This window comes from Balaenoptera acutorostrata, chromosome 3 (genome assembly GCF_949987535.1).
Source record: "Balaenoptera acutorostrata chromosome 3, mBalAcu1.1, whole genome shotgun sequence".
NCBI lineage: Eukaryota > Metazoa > Chordata > Mammalia > Artiodactyla > Balaenopteridae > Balaenoptera > Balaenoptera acutorostrata.
In genome coordinates, this window is record NC_080066.1 from 119,242,253 (window position 1) to 119,266,883 (window position 24,631).

Sequence of the window (24,631 nt, forward strand, 5' to 3'; positions counted from 1 at the left end):
ATATTGTTTGAGCAATTGTGTAATTAGACATACTGTTTGAAAACATCTAATAAGGTATCTTACAGATGTGTTTAATAATGTAGCACAGTCTATATACTTGTGGTTACTCTGTAAAACACTTCTATTAAAACAATTAACACACATGTTAATTACATGTTAATAATAAGCAATATTTTCCAGATAGTTCTATTCTAGTTCCAACTTTCCTTCTAACCAGCTATGAAACCTTGAACAATTTCCAAATGTTTCCCTAAACATGTTGTATTAGCAAAAGTTTCCTCACCTAAAAAAAGTAGGGGACTGTATTACCTCTGAGATCCTTTTCAGGTCTAACATTATTTGATTCCATGATTTAATTTGTGCTATATGTTTCTTTATTTAGCAGATATCACACATAAGATCAGATGCCTATGGACTTATATATACTACCAAATGTAAAATACATAGCTAGTGGGAAGCAGTTGCGTAGCACTGAGAGATCAGCTGGGTGCTTTGTGACCACCTAGAGGGGTGGGTTAGGGAGGGGTGGGAGGGAGACGCAAGAGGGATGGGATATGGGGATATATGTATATGTATAGCTGATTCACTTTGTTATAAAGCAGAAACTAACACACCATTGTAAAGCAATTATACTCCAATAAAGATGTTAAAAAAAAAAAAAGATCAAATGCCTCTGTTCTCTGATAAAAACAGATTTCTGTTAATGGTCTTGCAGGTTCCAAAGGAAGGCTTAACTGTATCAGGCTATTACTATTAAAAACACATTCAAAAACAAACATAACAAGATTTTAAAGTAAGATAAAAGTGGTTTCTCCACAATATCCATAACAAATAGTGTTCAGTGATGTGAATAGTGTAGTCTTTTCTTTGTCATTCCACATTACTAGGTAAAATTCTAAGGAAACGATGTAGTTCATTTCTAATCCAGTAGTAAACGATGTAGTTCATTTCTAATCCAGTAGTAGTACGAATGGTTGTCCTATTTAGATGGCATTGCTGACGATAGATATAGTTTAGGAATAATGAGATACTTAATTAAAAGGTTAACCTAACATTAGTTAACCAACATTTTTTTTCAGTCATTTAAGGTAAATAAGTTCTGGAGAAGTGATAATGTACAGCATAGTAACAATACTGAATCATATATTTGAAAGTTACTACGAGAGTAAATCATAAAACTTTTCATCACAAGAAAAAAAATTTGTAATCATGTGAGGTGACGGATGTTAACTAAACTTATTGTGGTATTTATTTTGCAATATGTATATACACCAAATCATTATGTTATACACCTAAAATTAATACAATGTTGTATGTCAATTATATCTTAATAAAACTGGAAATAAAAAAAGAGAAAAGGTACAACACACACACATACACACACACATCCCAGAATGCTGTATACTGAAGTATAAGGGAGAAATATGTATTTTGGACCAAATAAGTTTGAATATGTATTTGAGTTCTGTCAGTCACTAGCTCTGTTATATTTACAAGTTGCTTAATGTTCATGAACCTCAGTTTTATCACCTGTAAAATAGGGATACTAGGAGCTATCTCATAGATTGATTGTGAGGATAGACTATAGTAATGGATTTCAAGTACTTGGTACAATGTCCAACCCATAGAAGGCATTCAACAAATGGCATTGCTATTGTATTGATAGTTAACCACAAATGCTTTTTGTTTTGTTTTGTTTTTTATAATTTTTTTTTTTTTAATAAATTTATTTATTTATTTATTTATGGCTGTGTTGGGTCTTTGTTTCTGTGCGAGGGCTTTCTCTAGTTGTGGCAAGCGGGGGCCACTCTTCATCGCTGTGCGTGGGCCTCTCACTGTCACGGCCTCTCTTGTTGCGGAGCACAGGCTCCAGACACGCAGGCTCAGTAGTTGTGGCTCACGGGCCCAGTTGCTCCGTGGCATGTGGGATCTTCCCAGACCAGGGCTCGAACCCGTGTCCCCTGCATTGGCAGGCGGATTCTCAACCACTGCGCCACCAGGGAAGCCCTGTTTTTTATAAATTTATTTATTTATTTTTGGCTGTGTTGGGTCTTCGTTGCTGCACGCAGGCTTTCTCTAGTTGTGGCAAGCGGGGGCTTCTCTTATTGTGGAGCACAGGCTTTAGGCACATGGGGTTCAGTAGTTGTGGCACGCGGCAGGCTCAGTAGTTGTGGCTCATGGGCTCTAGAGCGCAGGCTCAGTAGTTGTGGCGCATGGGCTTAGTTGCTCCACGGCATGTGGGATCTTCCCAGACCAGGGCTCAAACCCGTGTCCCCTGCATTGGCAGGCAGATTCTTAACCACTGCACCACCACGGAAGCCCTTGTTTTGTTTTTTATTGAAGTATAGTTGATTTACAGTGTTATGTTAATTTCTGCTGTACAGCAAAATGATTCAGTTATACATATGTATATATACATTCTTTTTTATATTCTTTTCCATTATGATTTATCACAGGACTTTGAAAATAGTTCCCTGTGCTATACAGTAAGACCTTGTTATTTATCTGTTGTATATATAATAGTTTGCATCTGCTCACCCCAAACTCCCACTCCATCCCTCCACCACCCACCTCCCCCTTGGTAACCACAAGTCTGTTTTCTATGTCTATGAGTCTGTTTCTGTTTCACAGATAAGTTCATTTGTGGCATATTTTAGATTCCACATGTAAATGATATCATATGGTATTTGTCTTTCTCTTTCTGAGTTACTTCACTTAGTATGATAAGCTCTAGTTCCATCCATGATGCTAAAATGGCATTATTTCATTCTTTTTTATGACTGAGTAGTATTCCATTGTGTATATGTATCTTCTTTACCCATTCATCTGTCAGTGGACATTTAGGTTGTTTCCATGTCTTGGCTATTGTGAATAGTGCTACTATGAACATAGGGGTGCATGTATCTTTTTGAATTATAGTTTTGTCTGGGTATATGCCCAGGAGTGTAATTACTGGATCATATGGCAACTCTATTTTTAGTTTTTAGAGGAACCTCATATTATTGTCCATAGTGGCTGCACCAGCGTACATTCCCACCAACAGTCTAGGAGGATTCCCTTTTTTCCACACCCTCTCCAGCATTTGTTATTTGTAGACTTTTTAATGATGGACATTCTGACTGTTGTGAGGTGGTATCTCATTGTAGTTTTGATTTGCATTTCTCTAATAATTAGCGATGTTGAGCATCTTTTCATGTGCCTGTTGGCCATCTGTATGTCTTCTTTGGAGAAATGCATATTTAGTTTTTCTGCCCATTTTTCGACTGGATTGTTCTTTTTTGTTCCTGAGTTGTATGAACTGTTTGTATATTTTGGAAATTAATCCCTTGTCGGCTGCATCATTTGCAAATATCTTCTCCCATTCCGTAGGTTGTCTTTTCATTTTGTTTATGGTTTCCCTTGCTGAAGCACAGATGTTTTTAAGTTTTATCAATTTAGGCAGCACATTTGGCAGTTTCTTTATAATGTATATAACTTAATAGAATACATAACTTTTAAAGTATATAAACACACACACTTATCATGGGACCCAGCAATTCCAGTCCTTGGTGTTTATGTAAGTAAGAGAAATGAAAGCATATTTCCACAAAATGATCAATATGCAGATGTTTATTGCAGCTTTATTAAAACTGCCAAAAGGTGGAAACAATCCAAATATTCATCAACTGGTGAATGAATATGCACATTGTTGTACATCCATGCAATGGAATATTGCTCAGTGATATAAAGGAATGAACTACGGATACATGTAATAATATGAATGAATGTTAAAAGCGTTAAGTAAAAGAAGCCAAATTCAAAAGGCTGCCTACTATATGATATTTATATGGCGTTCTAGAAAACGGAAACCTATAGGGGTGAAAATCACATCAGTGGTTGCCAGGAGCTGCGTGTAAAGGAAAGACATTGACTGCAGTGTTGCATGAAGGAACATTTTGGGGTAGTGAAAATATTCTGTACCTTGACTGTGATTGTTATTATATGACTCTATACATTTTTCAAAATTTACACAACTGTACATCAAAAATGGGTGAATTTTTACTTTGTCTAAATTATAACTCAATAAGCCTGCCTAAAAAATTCATCCATGTGTATACTTACATATGTGATGCATGTTTTGCTTCAATAAAATTTTTGCCTAAAAATTCAAGTTTAAAAAGTGCTATACTTGTGTAAAATGTTTAGCATACAGTTGTCCATACAGTCGTCCCTCGTTATCTGGAGGGCATTGGTTCTAGGACCCCCACAGATACCAAAATCTGTGGATGTTTAGGTCCCTTAGTCGGCCATCAAGTAACTGTGGATGTGGAACCCACAGATACTGAGGGCTAACGGTATATAGAAATTCTGACTCACTGTAGGCTTTGCTCAAAAATATATTTTTAAGTATGTTTATCCAAAATTTCAAGGTAGAATATAAATATAAAGATTCCAAATAGTAAGTAAAAAGGGGAATATAGATATTTTAATCCAGTATAAGTAGAGGAAAAAAGAAACAAAGGAAAAGGATGCCAAATATGAAAAACATGTAAAAATAAGTCCAAATATATCTATAATCCCAATGTACTGCACATGTTCACAACGTGTGACGGTACTATAATCAGAATAGATAAACGTATTAATACAAATAAGAGTCAAAAGCATAATACTGTCCAAAAAAGCAATTGTCTGCGAATGTGTAGAGTATCATTTATATAAAGTTTAGAAACGTGTAAACAATCAGATATATTTTCTGTAAGTACATAACTACATAGTAAACGTATGAAATATTCTTGAAAATGATGAACCCAAAATCATGGAAGTGTTTCACTTTGGGGGTTGGAGGGAAGGAAGGGAATGCAGCTAGCGAGTACAACATATGGGTTGGGGTGGAGGATTTCTTTTTTAATAGGAAGCAAAATAACAAAAATTCTTTTAAATTTAAAACAAGGTTTTTAACAGTGTGTAAAGAGTACCATCAATATTGTAAATAGATGTATTTAGTTGCAAATATACATATATGCTTGTATGTGTATAGGCTATTTCTGGAAGGATATATAACAAACAGGTAACTGGAAATCTCAGAAGGAGATTTGTAGTACTGAAGATTAGGGGTGGGAGATTTACAAGTAATTACCAGAAATATGGGAAATATGATGACAGAGAAACAGGAAAAGTATGTTGTTTGCTAATTTTTTGTTTTTGAGATGGAATATATTTTTGACTTGTAATGTGATGGAATTATATGATATTAGTAATGGAAGTAGGAAATGCAGTAGACGTAAGTGGCACATTTAAGTTAGTTAAATTTTCTTACATTGCATATACCATAAATCCAACTCAAACTAGCCTAAGCCAAAAAAAAAAAAAAAAAGATTTATGTACCCAGGAAGTCCAAGAAATGGATCTAGATCTGTCTGGTGTACGGGGATCCAGGATACAAATGACCTCATCAAGATTCAGTTTTCTTCTGGGCCTAGTGGGATAGACTACTCGGTTTGAACGATCTAGATCAGATATACCTGAGGTAGTGGGGAAGGAAGTTCATCCTAGCCACCAAGACTGAACAGGATCACTGTGGCAAAGTTGACCAGGTAAGCGTATATCTGATAAAGTAGCGGAAGGAGCTTGTAACGCCAGAAAGTTTATAATAACTTTGAACATAGTCACCAGGGCCTAGATACAAGATTAGGCGTTTGGAATTAATAAATTAAGTGGATTGCTATGAAGCAACACCAAATCTTCGTAGCCAACTAAATATAGGAAGAGAAGTGAAATATTCATTATTACCAAAGCACAGGAATTTAAGTACAGTTCTCACGATCTCATTTTCATTGCAGAAATTTCTTAGGCAGAATCTTTGTTATGACTTTTTCCTGCTAGCACACTGTTGGTTTTGTTTCTTGGTTTGGGTTTTTGGGGGGGTTTTGGTTTGCTTTTTGCAGAAGTACCAGGTACAAAATCTTCAAAATAATCATCTAAGGTATTTAACATTGTCACATATTTATTTAGCAAATTCTCAGTTACCTGTCAAATATTTGATATTTCTTAAATTGCATGCAACAGGATGTCTGATGTTTTGTAAGTTGAATGTGATATATCCTTTTTTGGGCAATTCTTTTTGATTTGTTATTAGTCACATTGAGTATATGGTCTTCCAAGTTACCATTTCAATCACATATTATAGTATACTCAAAACTGACAAAGCTGTTAATTATTGGCGTCAAGAACCACCTTTACATGCTTTTTTAATAATTTTTGAGAATGTTTCATCTATAATTCTAGAATGTGACATGTTGAAGCAAGCACTCAAACATCTTAAATTTAATTAAAAAGTAACTCTTTGTTAGAATTTGCTAGCCCAGATAGAGAACTAATTAATTAATTTAGTGCCTAATTTTATATACAAAGATCTAAACTGCTACATGCTTTTATAATTCTGCATTATTAAAATAGAAAAGTGGCATTGTCTAATGTTCATTTATATTACACTCATTAATTTTCCTATGATCAGATTTCACAATTTGTCTTGTGACTTCATTCTTATGCAAGAAAATAATTTCAGTGAAGTCATATGATTTCAGCAAAATTAGTGAATTTCTGCCTCCAACTTTTGATTACTTTTTAATTATTACAATTAGTGTAGTTTGTGAGGTATGTGATACCAGTTTGCTTTGTGTTATCTATCAAACACCATTTAAAGTGAAAGATAGCCTTTTCATGGAAATTAAACTTTGAATAAACAAAACTGAAATCTGACTTACCAGTACCATACTTTAAAAGTTGGGTTGATAACTCTTTTTGACTATGCCTGAAATTCAGTGGGAATGATGGTTGGAAGGTAACAATTCTTTTGAAATTACTAGTTTGAACCCTATTGAAAAACTGATTAAGACTCTTTAAAATTTGAGTATTATAGGCAGAGATGAACAATAACATCCCTTGAATAAAACATTTCTAACATTCAAGATTGCTGCCATTCTCCCTTTAGAGATTTTCTTTTTTTCTGCAGAAAAGGAATTGAAGAGGTTAAATCATATCTGTAAGAATCAGGTTGTAGTCTTGTGTATTTTTTTTCATGTTAAATATCAAAGATGGCTTAACATATTTAGAATTTTCTGAGTTTCTATTAATAAAGTTAAAAGAAAATCTAGCAATCAGGCAGTGGAACCACATAAAATTTATATGTGAAACACCCACTGTGCTTATCTCTAGATAATGCTCTGAACCCACGTTCCACTTTCTGAATTCTGTGTATAAAGTTAAACATTGCAGAAAGGCATATATCTGATGATACAGATGAATAAGGTTGAAGTTGAGTAATGAGCAAAGTTGGTAAATTTAATATGTTCATGTCTTTAGTATTTCTGTTATTAATATAATTGGATTATTTTGTGGGAAATTATGAACCACTACTAAAAATAGGATAGGTTTTAAACTCCCAGAAATTAAAGACTTCTATTCATACTATAGTACTGTATTTTAATGTACCAAACCAATATTAAATTTCTTAAAATATTAATTAATTGCAGGCAAAGTTGTTAGCTATGCAACAAGCCAGAGAAACTGCAGTTCAACAATACAAAAAACTGGAAGAAGAAATCCAGACACTTCGAGTTTACTACAGGTAAAATTCTTTTTATCCTAGGCATAAATAAATGTTAGTTTGGGAAATGTTTCTACCTAATTTTATAGTGGTGAATGAGGAAATACCTCCATGAAATTAAACATTATTCACTTAAGACATTTGTGTAGTTTCAAAATGATTCAGGCATAAAATATTAATTATTGTACCTTTTTTCCTTCCTGCATTTGGTAAAGTATAAGTTTAGACTCCCATTATAAAATGGGAATTATAAAATTTGCATAACTCTTAACTAGTTGTCTAAATGGCAGCTGCTTAGCTCTTGAACAATTTGCTCATCTAAATGACACCTCTAAAATGATGGCGTACATTTTTTAAATAGTACATGAAAAGCAGTAATAATAACCTTTCACCTATCACAGTGTGAGAAGTTTCTAAAGGAAGGCCACTAAAGGATTTTTAAGACTTATTTAATTTATGCTCCAAGAGTAGTTGTGAAATTAATTCAGTAGGTCACACTGGCATTTTTTCTTGCAGCCAAATTTCTGTATGTAATCATTTCTACACTGGCATTTTTTAATGAAAAGAAATAGAATAGAAAATGTCAGAGTGCAGAAAGGGTGAATATTGTTTTGTGATATTTTTGTTTCAGTTTTGTGTTGTGTGAGAGAGAAATAAGATTGTGTCTTGGGCTATATTTAAAATATATATTCTCACAGTGGATCATAGTTTAAAAAAAAAAAAAAAGGTTTGAAAAGTGAGGTACAATGCCCTGCATATTTTTTAATACTCACAAAGATTTTAAAAACCTCGTCTGAAATGTAAGAATTCACTAACTGGAGCTGTAGGTTATTGAAAGATTTTTTTAAAATTTGATCCCCCTCTTAAAATATAAGTGCATAAAATGTAATTAAATCAAAATCAGTTTGACTGAAATAAAATACATGTGCCATTATTAATACATTATTAATATATTAATAATTAAATAACTAGATCTAACAGCAAGTCTATTAAAAACTGTAATTTCAAAGTAGTGATGACTGTAAATGGTATTTTGAGGATAACTGCAAACACTGAAATGGGACATGAAAACACCAGTGGTTTCTATGGCGCAAACCCTCAAGAGCCACTAATAATACTACTATAGTTTGTTGCCTGTGTTCATAATTGTAGGAAATACTGTATTTACATGAGAGTGAAAAATAAAGATGAAAAATTTTCCCCACCCTCATGTGAAGAACCCATGTTTTGGAGCAATGTTATTGACATATACAGTAATTGGTTATTGTCATGGGTTAAATTGGGTCCCTCAAAAAAATATATTGACGTCTTAACCCCTAGTACCTCAGAATGTGATCTTATTTGGAAATAGGGTCTTTACAAAGCTAATCAAGTTAAAATGAGGTCATTAGCATGGGCTTTAACCCAGTATGACTGAAGTTTTTATAGAAAGTAGAAATTTGGACACAGAGCCACAAGCATGAGGGAAGACTATATGAAGACCCAGGGTAAAGACAGCCTTGTGCCTGGAGTGATGCATCTACAAGCACATGAATACCAAGGCTTGGCAGCAAACACCAAAAGCTAGAAGAGGCATGGAAGGATTCTCCCTTACAGCTGCCAAAGAGAACACAACCCAGCAGAAACCTTTATTTTGGACTTGTAGCCTCCGGAACTGTGAGACAATAAATTTCTGTTGTTTTAAGCCCCCAAGTTTGGGTACTTTGTCACAGCAGCCCTAGGAAACTAATATGGTTATCGAATACCAAGTATGTTTCTTTGATGACTGCCTGTGGGGAATCATTTGCTTGCAGTTAGAATCAGTAGGCACATAGGTAAGCAGAACCCTGATAGCCGTTGAAGACATCCCATCCATTTTTTTTTTTTTAACAGAGTAAATGGAACAGTCTTTCCTCTGTATTTTACACCAGTGAATTCTCAACTGTAACTGTGCATTAGAATCACTTGAGGAGCCTCTAAAAAATCCTGATCCCCATCCCATCCCAGGCCAATTACTTCAGAATCTCTTGGGGTAAGACTCAGCTATCAGTGTGTTTCAGGCTCCTTAGAAATTCCCATGTGCAGCCAAGTTTGAAGGCTGCCATTTTACATTCACACTTCAGTTAGCTGCATTAAATTAGGGTTGCTTCTTGGTAGTATAATAGAAGCATTTATTAAACCCTTTATTAAGACTTATGAATAATGTGTGATTTGTGCCCAGACCTTGGATATTGCAGTATGGTATGTAGTAGTTTCACCCCATTGATAGGGAGAGTTTTTATGGAAACCTCTCCTGCCGTCCTTGTGAGATAGGACAGCAGGTACTCTGTTGTTAAAGTGACAGTGTCTGAGAATGCTGAGAGCAATGTGATAACCTTGCAAGAGTTGACATTACTTACTGAAAAACCTTGATACCAGTTCTTGATGCTCCTCTTTGCTGAATTGCAGAAGATTATTGAAAGATTTTTGAAAATTATGAAGCTTAAACAGTTATCTTTCAAAGACTTTTTTAAAACTACATGAATCTAACAGAGCTAAATAACCTCTTCTAAATAAAGAGTTAACAATTATTGGCTCAAAGATAAGCTTCACAAGGACCCCTCTCACTGCTACTTTTTTAAAAAAAATCTGCTAATGATGTCGTTAAGCTACAGGGATTTGCAGTTGACAGCCCTGCCTTGCGTGACCTTATATAAATGAACCTCTCCAAGACCATTTCTTTTTTGTAAAATGAGAATTATAGTACCTATCTTACAGAGTTATTTTAAGTATGTATAGCTCTTAGCACAGTATTTGGCTTGTTGTTAGTGCTCAACTAATGTTAAGGTAAACTTATTTTTACAACAAGAAGTCAGTGAGGTAAGAGTAGAATCAAAAACTATGATATCACTGAAGCCAAGGATGGAGATTTTTTTTTTTTAAAGTCAGATGTTTCTGAATGGTTAAGTAAGATGAGGGCAAAAAGTATCCTTTTTGTTTGAAATTAAGTGGTCATTAGTGACCTCTACAAGAGTAGTTTTAATAGAGTATTAGGTATAGAAGCCAGTTTTTTGTAAGTTCAAGAGTGATTTGAGGGAAAGAAGCATAGCAATTTGGACTATAAAGTGATCCTTGAATAAACTTGAATAAGGAAGATGTTAATGATAGTTGAGAAGAAAGGAATGTGGGTTAAGGATTTTGTTTTTTGATTTTGAAAAATGGCAGACACTTGAGCATGTTCATGGCTCATAGGAAGGAGCCAACAGAGAGAACAGAATTCCCCCAAATTTAGAAAGAGATGCAATTGAGAATCTGCAGAAGGGTTTGCCTTGAACAGGAAGATGGTCACCTTGTGCTTATAGACAGGAGTGAAGGAGATAAGAATAGCTGTGAATGTTAATAAATTTAAGCTCACAGTTAATAGTTCCTTTTTTTTTAAGGTATAGAGAACATTCTGTGAGGATATACAGAAATTTATTTTAAATGGAACAGGAGTAAGATCCCTGGGATGTAGAATCCTAGGAAGGGAGAGACAATTACCCAAAACAACAAAGCTTAAATTTCCTGGAATCTCAGATTCTGCTTTAAGTGAAAGTAAACAATATTTCTTACACACCTGAATAGATGGTAGTTACAAATCCATACGTGAAACACAACAAATTCATAGAGATATTACCTTTGTTTCTTCAAAGTTTCCTCTGTTATAGAGGACAAGGGAAAAGTTCCATATTTATTGTGAAGAAAACCAAGACTAATTCTGTAATTTTCATGTGTGTTTGCATGTTTGTATGTATGTCATCATAGATAATGGATTTTTTAAATAAAGTTTAAAAAAATACACTTTCAGTTATTCAAATCAGTTTTACATGCAAATATATATGTACATATACATACATACGTGTATTTTGTCATGTCAAAGAAAGTTGTTCATCAATGATTAAGAAAAAATACACTGAGAAAAATCTAGGAATAGGACAGTAAGCTAGAGCCAGGAGTAAGTCAGCTTGCATGTATACCATGAAACAGGGAAAGAATAAGCCTTAAGAATAAGTCTGGCTTTCAGACTTTCCAGCAGCCAAAGCAGAAGAGGATATGTGATCAGTTATTAGTGTTAGGAGCAGATTAAAATATGCTGATGACTTTTATTCTACCTTGCCTTTACTTCTATCAATTAGTGATACTGACCTTACTCTTCTTAAATTTTTTTCCAAAAATCATTTTCTTTTGCTGGGTTATGCTAAGAGCTACTGTTATTATAAGCATTCCATTTCCCTGAATGGAAATAAGGAATATGGAAGTATATATTGATATTACGAGGTTTCTCTATTCTGTTTGTTTCCTTTGAGTTTTAGAAGACTTTGAATACTAAGAAAAGGAAATGTTGGCCTTTTGTGTCCTTTGGCACACTTAGAGACAGAGGCAAGTGAGGTGAATGGGTAGGGATACTAAACTTACCATTATAACTGATGGCTCTTTCACATTAAAGCAGAAAGGATAGCAGGAGAGGAATAGCAATGTGAAGCTTTAAAATAAATTTTACATATTACTAAAATCTTAGTACCTCCTTTGTGCCGAATGCTGAATTCATTTGCAACAGCTTCATTAGTCTAAACAGTTTCATCAGGGAAGAATCTTAAACTTTTAAGAGTTAGATTTGTATTTAGTAATGATCTTTTCCTGTTCTTTAAACCTGTAGTGCTGCATTCCTAAGCTCAGGAGGCATAATAATAACAAACTCTTTTCTAATCGAGAGAAAGCCTAAGTTTCAATGTTTGCTGATTTTATAGTGCTTCCTTATATTTCCTTTGGCTTACAGAAAGTATAAATTCAACTGTGTAGATAAGAATTAGATCCTGTTGTTTGGTGCCAGTAGACTAGGATTTAATATATTTGTAATAGTAGCAGATTATGTTTTAAATTTTTTTTATGTTTTGTGTAATTCCAAGTGAGAAGTTGTGATGCCTTTCAGAACATGGTAAATTTCGCATTCTAGACCAAAAATATTGAATAGTGTGCTTCATATTTTAAGGTGATACGTTTCCTATAATTGTAATAGTATTTTTTAAAATAATTAAATAGAATAGTTAAGTGTTTGGCATAGTGAATACAGGACTGAAAATAAATCCTACTTACTGGGTTCATGATATACTACATTTCAAAGTCACAGAGCCATAAAGGTAGAAGCCATGTAAAATATACTCAAAAAGAGGGTGAAGTGCTTATTTTCTACATTCTTTTTATAAATTTTATTTAGTGTGGGTCTTTTTTACTTCTTATGTCCATTTTTTTGTCTGTATATATGTTATCCTTAGCAATCAGAAATATTACTGACTGTCACTGGGAACTGGTTGGGTTTGTTTTTTTGTGTGTGATGGTGATAGTTTTTCATTCAACTCTGTGTTCTTTTAGTCAGAACTATGCATCAATAAGACAATCAGCAGTGATGATAGCATGCAACTCTAGCCATGAAGCAACATTTTTCTCAATGCAAATCCCTCATCAAGAGGGGTTGAACACTCGATCCTGACCTCTTAGTTCTATGTTCTAATCAGTTGTGCTAACTGGACTGGCCAAAGACATAAACATTTTGTCATATATATATTTTCTATAGGGACTAACTATCGTGGAGCTGTGTCAAGGTACCATGCTGTCAAAGCAGTAATAAAAAGAACAAAAGAGTACCTGAATTCTTCCATCTTTCCCATTGATCAGATTTTTTTTTAATGTAGGCAAGCTGCATGCTTTCTAGGTTTCAATTTCTTTAACTTGGACTTGAGGCTTTCTCTGGTTCTAACATTCTGTGAAATTTATAACCCTTTTATATGAGGCAGATTAAGTTTTTTGTTTAGTGATGTTTAGAATCAAGAACTATCTTCTTATACCAATGAGTTGCACCTGTATGTCAGTTACTTCACCTGTGAACAAATAATATCTGAGCTGCTTATTATGAAAATCAGGGATATGATTTAGTTGAATGTTTTTTGAAAACTGTAAAGTACTGTGCAAAGGAAATATATTAATAGTATCATTGATCAAAATACTCTAAAAGTTTTTGCTTTATTGACATATAAGACAACAATTAAATTACTACAGAGGCTATTTCTAATAAAATATTTTATGTCTTGTATGACTTTGTATCCAGAAGGACATTTTTTTTTGCATTACTGAGTTTCACTATTTTCTATGCCTTATTTTAACAGTAAGTTATAAGAATAAGACTAAAATTCAACATGTATAGCTCTCAAGTGCTCTTTTTTATTGTATAAAATGACCCAGCTTTCTCTTTTAAAAACATTTAACAAAATATTTTGCCATTTAATCATTGTGGTTAGCAAAAGGTCCAAAGTTAGAATGGGCTTGCCAATTATAGATCCTGGAGTTTGCCATCTATTGACATTATTTTTATCAGCTTGAGAAAAATTTAGTTTTATATTTTGTTAAACAAAAAAGTAAAGTGTTTCCCTTGTTCTTGGCACTATTATTATAGTTCCACAGATGCCTGTTGCCTTCTACATAGGTAATCTTTGATTTGTTCCTTTTTACAAATTTAATTAGTAACCAAATTTTGCTAGATTTTTCCTTGCAATGTCTCCTTCTTTTGCAAAGTTCCTGCCTTAGACCAGACTTGTATATTTTCATGCCCAGGCTTTTCTAGCTACTTCATCTACTTGTCTCCATTCCTTACTCCTCTTAAGATGCCTGAAACGTTATTTTCAACCTCTCAATCAGCCATCAACAGTATTTAGTAATACCACATTACCTATACAATAAATTCCAAACTCTTTAACCTAGCACTCATGAACCCTAGATATTGCCGCTACCTCTTTTTTTTTTTTTTTTTCCACCTCTTTTTCTGATTTAGTATTCCACTAATCATCTTCTTACCTTCTGGTTTCATTCATATTTGTGTCACTGATGCTAGTACACTGCCTTACACATAGTAGACACTCAACAAATATTCGTTATACTAAATCAACTATTACTTGCACTCTCAAAATGAGTTGTTTGCTCTTTCCTAGACACACACCGCCCCCCCCCCCAAATTTCCCACTTCAGTGCTTTCTTTTATGTCACCTTATTCCCCCTGGAATACTCCATCTCTAACCTATCAGATTCTTATTGAGCGTTTAGAACACAATAAGTACTAACTATTCTGGTAATCTTTTTCTGATCTTCTCAACCAGAAGTGATCTCATTCTACCTAAAATTAACTACCATAATTATTCACAGTGCTCTCTCACAATACATACCTCATGCTTACCTATGTAATAGTTGTATGAATATTTCTCTTCATTTCCCTGCTAGGGCTTCTATTCTTTATATATAATAGGCCTTCAGTAAATGTTTGCCAAACAAGTGAATAAGTAATCAAATTTAACACTAGATTGAAAGTTTCTTCAGATTAAAAGTTTCTTCTGCAGAGTGGTAGTCTGTGTAATACACGTAATAAGAACAATGATGAGTAAATGATTGGAGATAACATGGACTTACTTCGCCATTTCAATTAGTCAGTTGCAGGGGTGTGGGGCAAGATGAGGTCTCCATATGATTAAGAAAGTATCATCTGCCAACAAAGTTTCTTTTTTTTTTTCAGGCCAACAGTGTTCAGATTTGAAAATCATTATCAGAAACATTTGTTTGGATTTTACCTTTCTTGAAATTTAGGATTAAAAAAAAAGCTTAGGAAACAGTATCATTATCCCATGTTCATTTGCAATATTGTTTCTTATAGTGAAAAAAAAAAAAACACTGGAAGATCTGCCCACTGTGGGGACCCTTAGCATGGCATGTGTATTAGGGTTCTCCAGAGAAACAGAACCAATAGACTGTGTATATACAGGGAGAGAGATTTAGTTTAAGGAATTGACTCATACATTTGTGAGGGCTGGTAAGTCTAAAATCTGCATGACAAGCCAGCAGGCTGGAGAACCAGGAAAGAGCTGATGTTGCAGTTGGGAGTTCCAAGATGCAGAATTCCTTCTTCCTCGGGAGATCTCAGTCTTTCTCTTAAAGCCTTCAACTGATTGGATGAGGCCCATCCGTATTATGGACAGTAATCTGCTTTCCTCATAGCCTACTGATCTAAATATTAATCATATCTAAAAAATACATTTGCAGCCACATCTAGACTGGTGTTTGAACAAACACGCAGAAACCATAGCCTAGCCATTGTTGACACATAAAATAAAATTAACCATTACACCTGTGTATTTCAGCAATTAGCTGAGGCTTCGTAGAAGCTACCTTCTCTAAAAGGGGCATGCATTTACCATTTTACCACATTTTCCATCCTGCCTACTTCATGCATTTAACATCAACTGCCTTAATCATATAAGCATTTACATTTGTGACCCCCGATGTATGTTGTGTTCTTATTTAATTATAAAAGAAGTATTTGTACACATATAACTATGCACTGGCCCCTGGCTACCTCTCTAACCTCATTTCTTAACATGTGTCTACTCTTGCTTCACTCCAGCCACACCAGCTCCCTTATTATCTCAAACATTCTAAGAATGCTCCCATCACAGGGCCTTGACTTTTTTTTCTCTGCTTGGAGTGATCTACCTCCCACCCACCTCCCCAGTGTCACAAGTCATCTTCTCACTTTACTCCACTTTCTGCTTAAATGTCCCTGACCACACTGTCTAAAATAACCTACCTCCTCACTGCATCACTCTATTTGTTACTCTCCTTTATTTTTCTTAATAATGGAAATTAATAATTCATTAATAATGGAAATAAGCCTACACGACACTATACTGTATTTGTGGATTGTCCTCAAGAAATTAAATTCTGCAAGGACCAGGATTTTGTTTATTTACCTTTGCATCTTACACCTGAATCCGTGCTTGGTGCATCCTTAATGGTCAATAAAATTTTTTCTGATACATCAGAAACTCAACAGCAGGTGTTCTGGGAAGTGGAACTATGTCTAGAAGTTAGGTTTATTATATGTGTGGTGAATGAGAGGAGAGGAAATTTTAACTTGCGTTCATAACCTAATCAAGTGTTTGAATTTTTTATGTGTATACATTACTTTTATATAAAAATGAGTTTGCAAGTTTTAATGCCTTTATTCATAATAACCTGCACAAATTAAATTTGATGCCTAGAAGAAAATAAGCTTCTATGAAAAATAGGTCTGTAATGTCTACATATGTGTGTGTATAATATATTTATATCAGTGAAGTTCATCTCTTTAATATATTTTATTAGTGTTGTGCTTTACAACACAATCAGATATATAAGGGAATGAAAATCCAAAGTAGATTCACTTACCTTATGAAATAGATGCCTATAAATGATAACCTCATTTATGTTTTAAGTTTGCCAAATATTTTAAACTACTTTTTAAAGTACTTTACATTTCAGAAATTCAAGCACTTTAAAAAATAAAATGTTAAGAAAAATATTAGAAACTTTAAAAGAAGTGTTAATCATAACATTCTTCTGCCACTTGGTAGAAGTGGGGACCCATGACAGGTTAGTGAGGAAAAGGGTGCCTTTTTAAAAACTTCAATCCCTACTGGACTGAATGTCAATATTATGACATAGTATGAAAACATAACAAAACAAAACAAAACTTCAATCCTATGAACATTAGTTATGGCCAGAAGTGACAATGAAAGGAGAAAATTCCTTCTTATTTCAAGAGACTTCACTCAGTACAATTAGATTTATTTAGCATGTTTGCATTATAAATGTTTTCTCTTTCTGCATATGATGTATATACATTATTAAATGTATTAAAGTTTTATTGAATCTAAACTAGTTTAAAATATTTAAAATAAATGGAAATAATAGCTAATAATAAAGACCTTTGTTCAGAAACATTGATTCATTAATTGCAAAAAAAAATAAATATCAAAGTTAACTTACAGACCAAGATACAATAAACTGAAATCTTTGAGCTACTCTTGATTTTTATAAACTTTCTAATGCCACTGCTGTCATAAAGAGCTTAGTAAATATTGACTGAGGATGATAATGGTGATCCAGCAATATTTTTAAGACTGGGTGGCACTGGCAGTACGGTCAGATATCCGGGACTTAACATTGTCTTTTTGCCGTGGGGCCCTTCCACCTGGGCCTCTCCCAAAAGGACAAATGTTTACCTGCAGTTGAGCATTTAAATGTGTAAATATTCCAGTCTCAATTATCTGTGAAGTAGTTAGAGTCTTCACTCTTTAAATCATGAAGTAGTTGTTCTCTGAAGTTTAAGGTGATGTTCCAAAAGTTTGCAAAGGTCAAAAAAGACTTAATTGAATGTTTTTCTTGTATTTCCAAACAAAAATGTGTTTTATGAACTCAGGTCAATATTAAAATATTTTTTCCCCTTGCTATTTCAGACCTCAGGTATTTATGAAACTTCAGAATTTATTAGGGTTTAATTTACTGTTTTCTTTAGTTAAGTTTTAAATGTTGTTATGCAGTATATCTTGTTCCCTTTGGGTTTTTTAAGGGTTTTGTGATTGTCAGTATTCTACTATTATAGTTCCAGTATTTCCCCAAATAACTGGTTCAGATTAGATCAGAAATAAACAATATTCTGTTATTTCATGAAACAATGAAGAAATTCAAAAGCCTAGGTATTTTTTTAGTTTAGTTTTATTAGACTTTACTGAGCTGATGAATATTTTAATTTGCTTTAATCCATAGAAAGTTTAGTTGTCTTGTCAAGCTTGGTTAACTGATCTGAACTGTAAAACATAAAAATTTTCTAAAACATCAATTATATGAAAAGATGTGAGAATTGAGATTTTGATCTGGAAAGTTGGACACACTGTTGGCTCATAACTGAGATGTATACGTTTTCTAACTCTAGTTTGGTTTCATTTGTTCTTTGTTTATTTGTTTCGTTTTGTTGTACATGATTCAAAATTGAAATAATCACTCATCCACTTATTGTACTCTGTCACCTGAAAACTTCTATCACCTGAAAACTAAGTGAAACCAAGAAGTCAAGTGTTATTCTCTGACTTGATTTTTAATAGATATTTGTTTTTGGTTTATAATTAGTAACATGATTAAAAGGTGACATAAACAGACTTAATTTATAATTTATATAAAGAAAACTTCACTTATTTCTAAATCTGACTTAATTGGGTCTTTATCTTTTTATTAGTAAAAATTTTTGTTTTGCAGTCATTCTGTTGGTACAACATAGTGTTTTAATTCCTAGCTAACGCTGTAGTAAGACAGATGGTGTAGATTCTGACTTCCTAGCTGAGGTGACCTTTGATAGGTAATTAACCTCTCTAAGCCTCAATTTCCTGACCTGTAAAATTGGAATTGTACTAATATCTGCATCATATTATTTTTGAGAAAAATCAAATGAAATAATGTGTGTCAAATGATTTGTACCGTACCGGAGTACAGACTTAGGTATTTAATAAGTGTGAACCATTGTTGTTATAATGCCTATGCTGAGTTTATACTGATCTATCATTCACTTTTCTTTGAGATTCTATTAATGCATTTCAAATGTTTTTAGTGGTTTTGGCTCAAAATACAATATTGTGACTGCAATACAGAATCGTTTGATTTTTCTTTGGGAACAAGTTCCCACTGGAATTAGAGGGTTAATATTTTTCTTGTTACGGGACACTTAGAAAAATATTTAGTCAAAGTGATGTGCTTCAACTTAGATTTGGCCCTTTTTGATTAACAGTTTATTTTCAGGTGTTGTTTTTCACACAGGAAAATTTTAATGTTCAGAAATCTATTGAGAATTAGAAATTTAATAATTCTTCAATTTTTTCTACTCTATGAAAAATATATTTTTCATAGAGTACACATTCAAAATATACCATGTTTTTTGTTTTAAAGTCTACCCCAGAAAATAATAAGGATGTAATTTTAAAGTTATGTTCCTTATTCTTTCTATCTTGTATCTTGTAGTTCAGTACAAACATTATCTTCTTCAACATCCTTGTGAGGTATTATCCCTTTTCACAGATGAGGAAACTGAAACACAGAGCTATAAACTAACATGCTCTAGGTCACATCAGGGCCAGTAACAGAAGTATAAATATTACCTAACCCGTCTTATACTTGCGCCTTTTACTCTATCTGCTAGACAGCTTCCCCGACCCCTGCCTCTCTCATAAATAATGCTAAGGCAAAACTGGTACTTCAGCATTATTTTCCTGATTTGGATATGCTTGATATGTTTATCACATAAAACACACCTCTGAGACCATGTTAAAGACATGTTAAAATGATAAAAGAACCTGACCTGCTTTGGAGTTCAACAGTCTTTGTCTGTGTTCAGCCAAACTATATGAATTACAACCGCAGTCAGTGTCTGAATTTATAGACTACCTCTGAATTTTTTTTAAGAACCTTTAAGCTCTAGCATTGTATCATATGTCAGACAACAAAGGTAAATACTATGCTTGAAAGTAATTTTATCCCCACAATCATTTATTTTTATTTGTATGTTGTGGTATTGTTATTTTATCAGTGCCCTAGCACAATCACTAACATAACATTAACTATGTTTAGAACTAATCATTAACCAAATAGCCATTTTCAGTGCTATACGAATTTATTAAGAGCCTACTCTAGGCAAAGAATTGTATAGTCTTTTATAGAAAATAGAGTAACAAAGGATAAGGTGCAATTATTACCCTCAAATAAATTATAGTTAAGTAGAAAGAAAGAAAAAGTATGCTCAAAATGAGCATATAAGATTATATGCTGTTAAATAAAATAATTTGGCATTGCCATAGAAAGTTACAGAAGGGAGAAATTATTGCAGACTGAAATAAACAGAGTTTAATGGAATGCTTGGGAATTGAGGTATGAACAAACAGGATTCTGAAAGAAAGAGAGGAAGAGGAAGAAGGGCATTCTAGCCTAGAACAGTAAAAGCAAAAATGAAGAAATTGTAATGAACATACTGTGTTACACTATGGAATTGAGAGAAAGTTGCAGAAATTTGAATGCTAACGTGCATCCAGTTGTTGGTTTTTGGTTTTTTTTTAGCATTTTAAAATTTATTCTACCTTTTCCTAGGCATGTATATACACATAAAATACATAAATTTGGTATTTCACATACATGGGATTTTACTATATACTTTTCCCTGCAACTTGCTTGCATTCAGTTTTGATTCTGTATTCCCTAGGGAAACAGAGCCTTGGGAATCTGGAACTTTTTCTTAAAAACATTAAAAATAAAATTTATACTCAAAAGAAATATACTTTCTAATTTACATAAAGTTTAAAGCATTTTGAAAGCTTAAATGAATTTTTAAATTTTGAATATATATAAAGAAGAAAGAATGAATTTCACATGTTCCCATCACTTGCCTCCAGAACTATCAACTCCTGGTCAGCCTGGTTCCATCCACACCTTCATGCACATGCGCACACTCTCTGGCATTATTTTAAAGTAAATCTCATATACCATTTAATTTCATCTATAAATATTACAGTATGTATCTCTAAAAAATAACTATAATCCATCAAAACACTTAGAAACAATTTAACAGTAATTTCTTAATATCCTCAAATATCCACAGTTCAAACTTTCAGTTGTCTCATTATGTTGTAATGTCTTATTAATTTATTTGTTTTAATGATTTAAATAAGGTCTACACATTGCAGTTGGTTGATACATATTTTTTAACCTGTATGTTTCCACTACACCTTTATTTTTTTTGTTACAATTTATTTGTTGAAAAACTGGTTTCTTTGTTCTGTAGAGTTTCCACAGTGAGAATTTTGCTAATTGCATCTTCATCTCATGAGGTAGTTAGCATTGAATGAACTTTTCAAGTTACCATTTTTTATACTTATAATATGTGTGTATGTATGTGTGTGTGTGTATACATATATATAGAGAGAGAGAATGTCTAATTTTTTAGAACATACATCATTCACTTCAGTCTTCACCTGTTCCTTTTTATAGGCTATTATATGATATTCATCAATAATTTTGTGAAATTAGAAACAGATTGTAAGTCAACCTATGAAAGAAAAAAGCAATAAGTGCATGCTATCTATTTTGTGCAAAGAAAGTATTTTATAACGTTTTAGTCATGCAAGCAAAATTTATTTATAATATTTATAGTAGAAAATGCAAAATTACAAAAATAGAAGTGAGCTTTAGTTCCACTACTATTTTCATGATATTTTGGAATGTATAATTCTAAACTTTTTTCCTGTGACTAGCTATACAGTACTTTTTTTTCAAAAGTATTTTACTTAATAATTCTATGCCAGTTTCTTATACTATGTATTATACTATTAATTCCTGCATTGTCTACTACTTCTCTCATTGTTCTTGATCTGTATATTAACACTAATTCTTAGCTTCTTTCATATTCCTCACAGCTGGTAAAAGGTAAAAACTAAAATAAATATACTATGCCTATTTAAAATTTGACCCACTATGAACTGAAACTAGAGTTTGGTATCACATAAAAGAGGTGTATTGGCACCCATTCAGAAGACTATCATATGAATTTTTGTATAATATGGAATCATGGAACTGTCATAAAATAGTCTCTGAGATGAACCTTAAATAGAAATACAGTGAATTCATTTCAAGCATGGGACTATACTGATAGAAAGAAGATCCTCCAGGTTTACACAGTCACAGAGCTATGTCTCATAATAAACTAACTCAAAATACAGCAGAGTTTTCTTTTAATATTTATTTATTTTATTTATTTATTTTCCTTATTTTTTTTGGCTGCATCGGGTCTTAGTTGCAGCTCACGGGATCTTTGTTGAGGCATGCGGCATCTTTTCATTACGGTGCACGGTCTGCTCGGGTTTCTCTCGAGTTCCGGCACATGGACTTCTCTCTAGTTGTGGCATGCGGGTTTTCTGTCTCTCGTTGTGGCCTGCGGGCTCCAGGGCGTGTGGGCTATGTAGTTTGCGGCACGCGGGCTCTCTCTTTGAGGCGCGTGAGCTCAGTAGTTGTGGCACGCGGACTGGGTTGCCCCGAGGCACGTGGGATCTTAGTTCCCCAACCAGGGATCCAACCCGCGTCTCCTGCATTGGAAGGCGGATTCTTTAGCACTGGACCACCAGGGAAGTCCCCCAGCAAAGTTCTAATTATCATTAAAGTTAACATTTATAGCCATCAGAATGGCTATAATTTTTTTTAATGGAAAATAACAAATATTGGCAAGGATGCAGAAAAACCAGAACTCTCATACTTTGCTGGTAGGAATGTAAAATGGTGCATCCATTGTAGAAAACAGTTTGGTGGTTGCTTAAGAAGTTAAACATAGAATTAGCATACTGCCCAGCATTCCTGGGTATATACCCAAAAGAATTGAAAACAGATACTCAAACAAAAACTTGTGCATGAATGTTCATAACAGATTTGTTCACAATAGCCAAAAGGTGGAAAAAACTGCAATGTCCATCAACTAATGAATAGATAAACAGTGTGTGGTATATACATACAATGGAATATTGTTCAGCCATAAAAAGGAATGGCATGCAGATACATGCTACAAGGTGAATGAACATGCTAAGTGAAAAAAGCCACATACAAAGGTACATACTGCATGACTTTTTAGACATGGATTATCCAGAATCAGCAAATTCATGGAGACAGAAAGCAGATTAGTGGTTTCTAGGGCCTGGAGATAGTGAGGAATGGAAAGTAACTGCTTAATGAATACAGGATTTCCTTTGCGGATGATGAAGGTGTTCTGGAACTAAATAGTGATAGTGATTGTACAACATCGTGAATATACTAAATGTCACTAATAGTATATTTCATATATGTTTATTCTAAGAAAAACCCAAACACTAGCAGACTGAACCCAGCAACATATAAAAAGAATTATTTACCGTGGACCAAGCAAAGTTGGTTTAACACCTGAAAATCAATAAGTGGAATACACTTTATTATTTTGCTAGGGCTGCCATAACAAAATACCTTAGGCTAGGTAGCTTAAACAATGAAAATTTGTTTTCACACAGTTTTGGAGACTAGAAGTTTAAGATCAAGGTGTCAGAGGTCTGATTCCTCCTGCGGTCTCTCTCCTTGACTTGCAGGTGGCCACCTCGCTGCGCTCTCACATGACCCTTCCTCTGTGTGCACACATCCCTGATGTCTATCTCTGTATGCCCTGATCCCTTTTTATAAGGTCGCCAGTCAGGTTGTATTAGAGCCCACCCGAACGCCCTCATCTTAACTACCTCATTAAAAGCCCTGTATCCCCAAACAGGCACATGCGGAGGCACTGGGAGTTACGTGGGAGTTAGGGCTTAAGCCTATGAATCTGGAGGGGATACAGTTCAGTCATAACACTCCAAAATATACATCCTTCTCACGTTCAAAACACATTCATCCCCATTCCAACAGCCCAAAAGTCTTAACCCATTACAACATCCCTCTAAGTCCCAAATCTCATCTAAATTAGTTGTGGGTAAAACTTGAGGTATGATTCATCCTGAGGCAAGATTCCTTTCCAGCTGTGAAACCAGACAAGTTATCTGCTTCCAAAATCCAGGGGCGGGACAAACATAGGGTTAGACATTTCCATTCCAAAGGGAGAAATCAGAAAGAAGAAAGGGGGTCACAGTTCCCAGTCAAGTCCAAAACCTATCGGGGCAGAATCCATTAGACTTTAAGGCTCTAGGATAATCTTCTTTGGCTCAGTGCTCTATTCTCCAGGCCCAGTGAGGTAGCAGCCCCACCTCCAGGCCCTCTAGGTTGGCAGTGTCACCACTTCACCCTTGGTAGGAGCCTGGCCCCCTAAAACTACGGAGGAGACAGCCTCTCCCCCTGGACCTGTAGTGGGAGTGGCAGCCCTATTTTTTTTTAACTTAATTTAATTTATTTATTTAATACAACAGGTTCTTATTAGTTATCTGTTTTATACATATTAGTGTATATATGTCAATCCCAATCTCCCAATTCATCACACCACCACCACCACCCCACCACTTTTCCCCCCTTGGTGTCCATACGTTTGTTCTCTACATCTGTGTCTCTATTTCTGCCCTGCAAACTGGTTCATCTGTACCATTTTTCTAGATTCCACACATATGCGTTAATATACGATATTTGTTTTTCTCTTTCTGACTTACTTCACTCTGTATGACAGTC

At 34.1% G+C, this 24,631-nt stretch overlaps 1 protein-coding gene across 10 annotated transcripts in view; it reads left to right on the top strand.

The window, feature by feature from the left end:
- MIPOL1 (mirror-image polydactyly 1) overlaps window positions 1-24,631 on the top strand; it is a 336,113-nt gene that overhangs the window by 202,323 nt on the left and 109,159 nt on the right. For all 10 annotated transcript variants that reach the window (XM_057543812.1, XM_057543817.1, XM_057543811.1 and 7 more), the window contains one exon: window positions 7,512-7,606. In XM_057543812.1, the coding sequence (XP_057399795.1) occupies window positions 7,512-7,606 (95 nt within the window). The remainder of the gene's footprint in view (window positions 1-7,511; window positions 7,607-24,631) is intronic.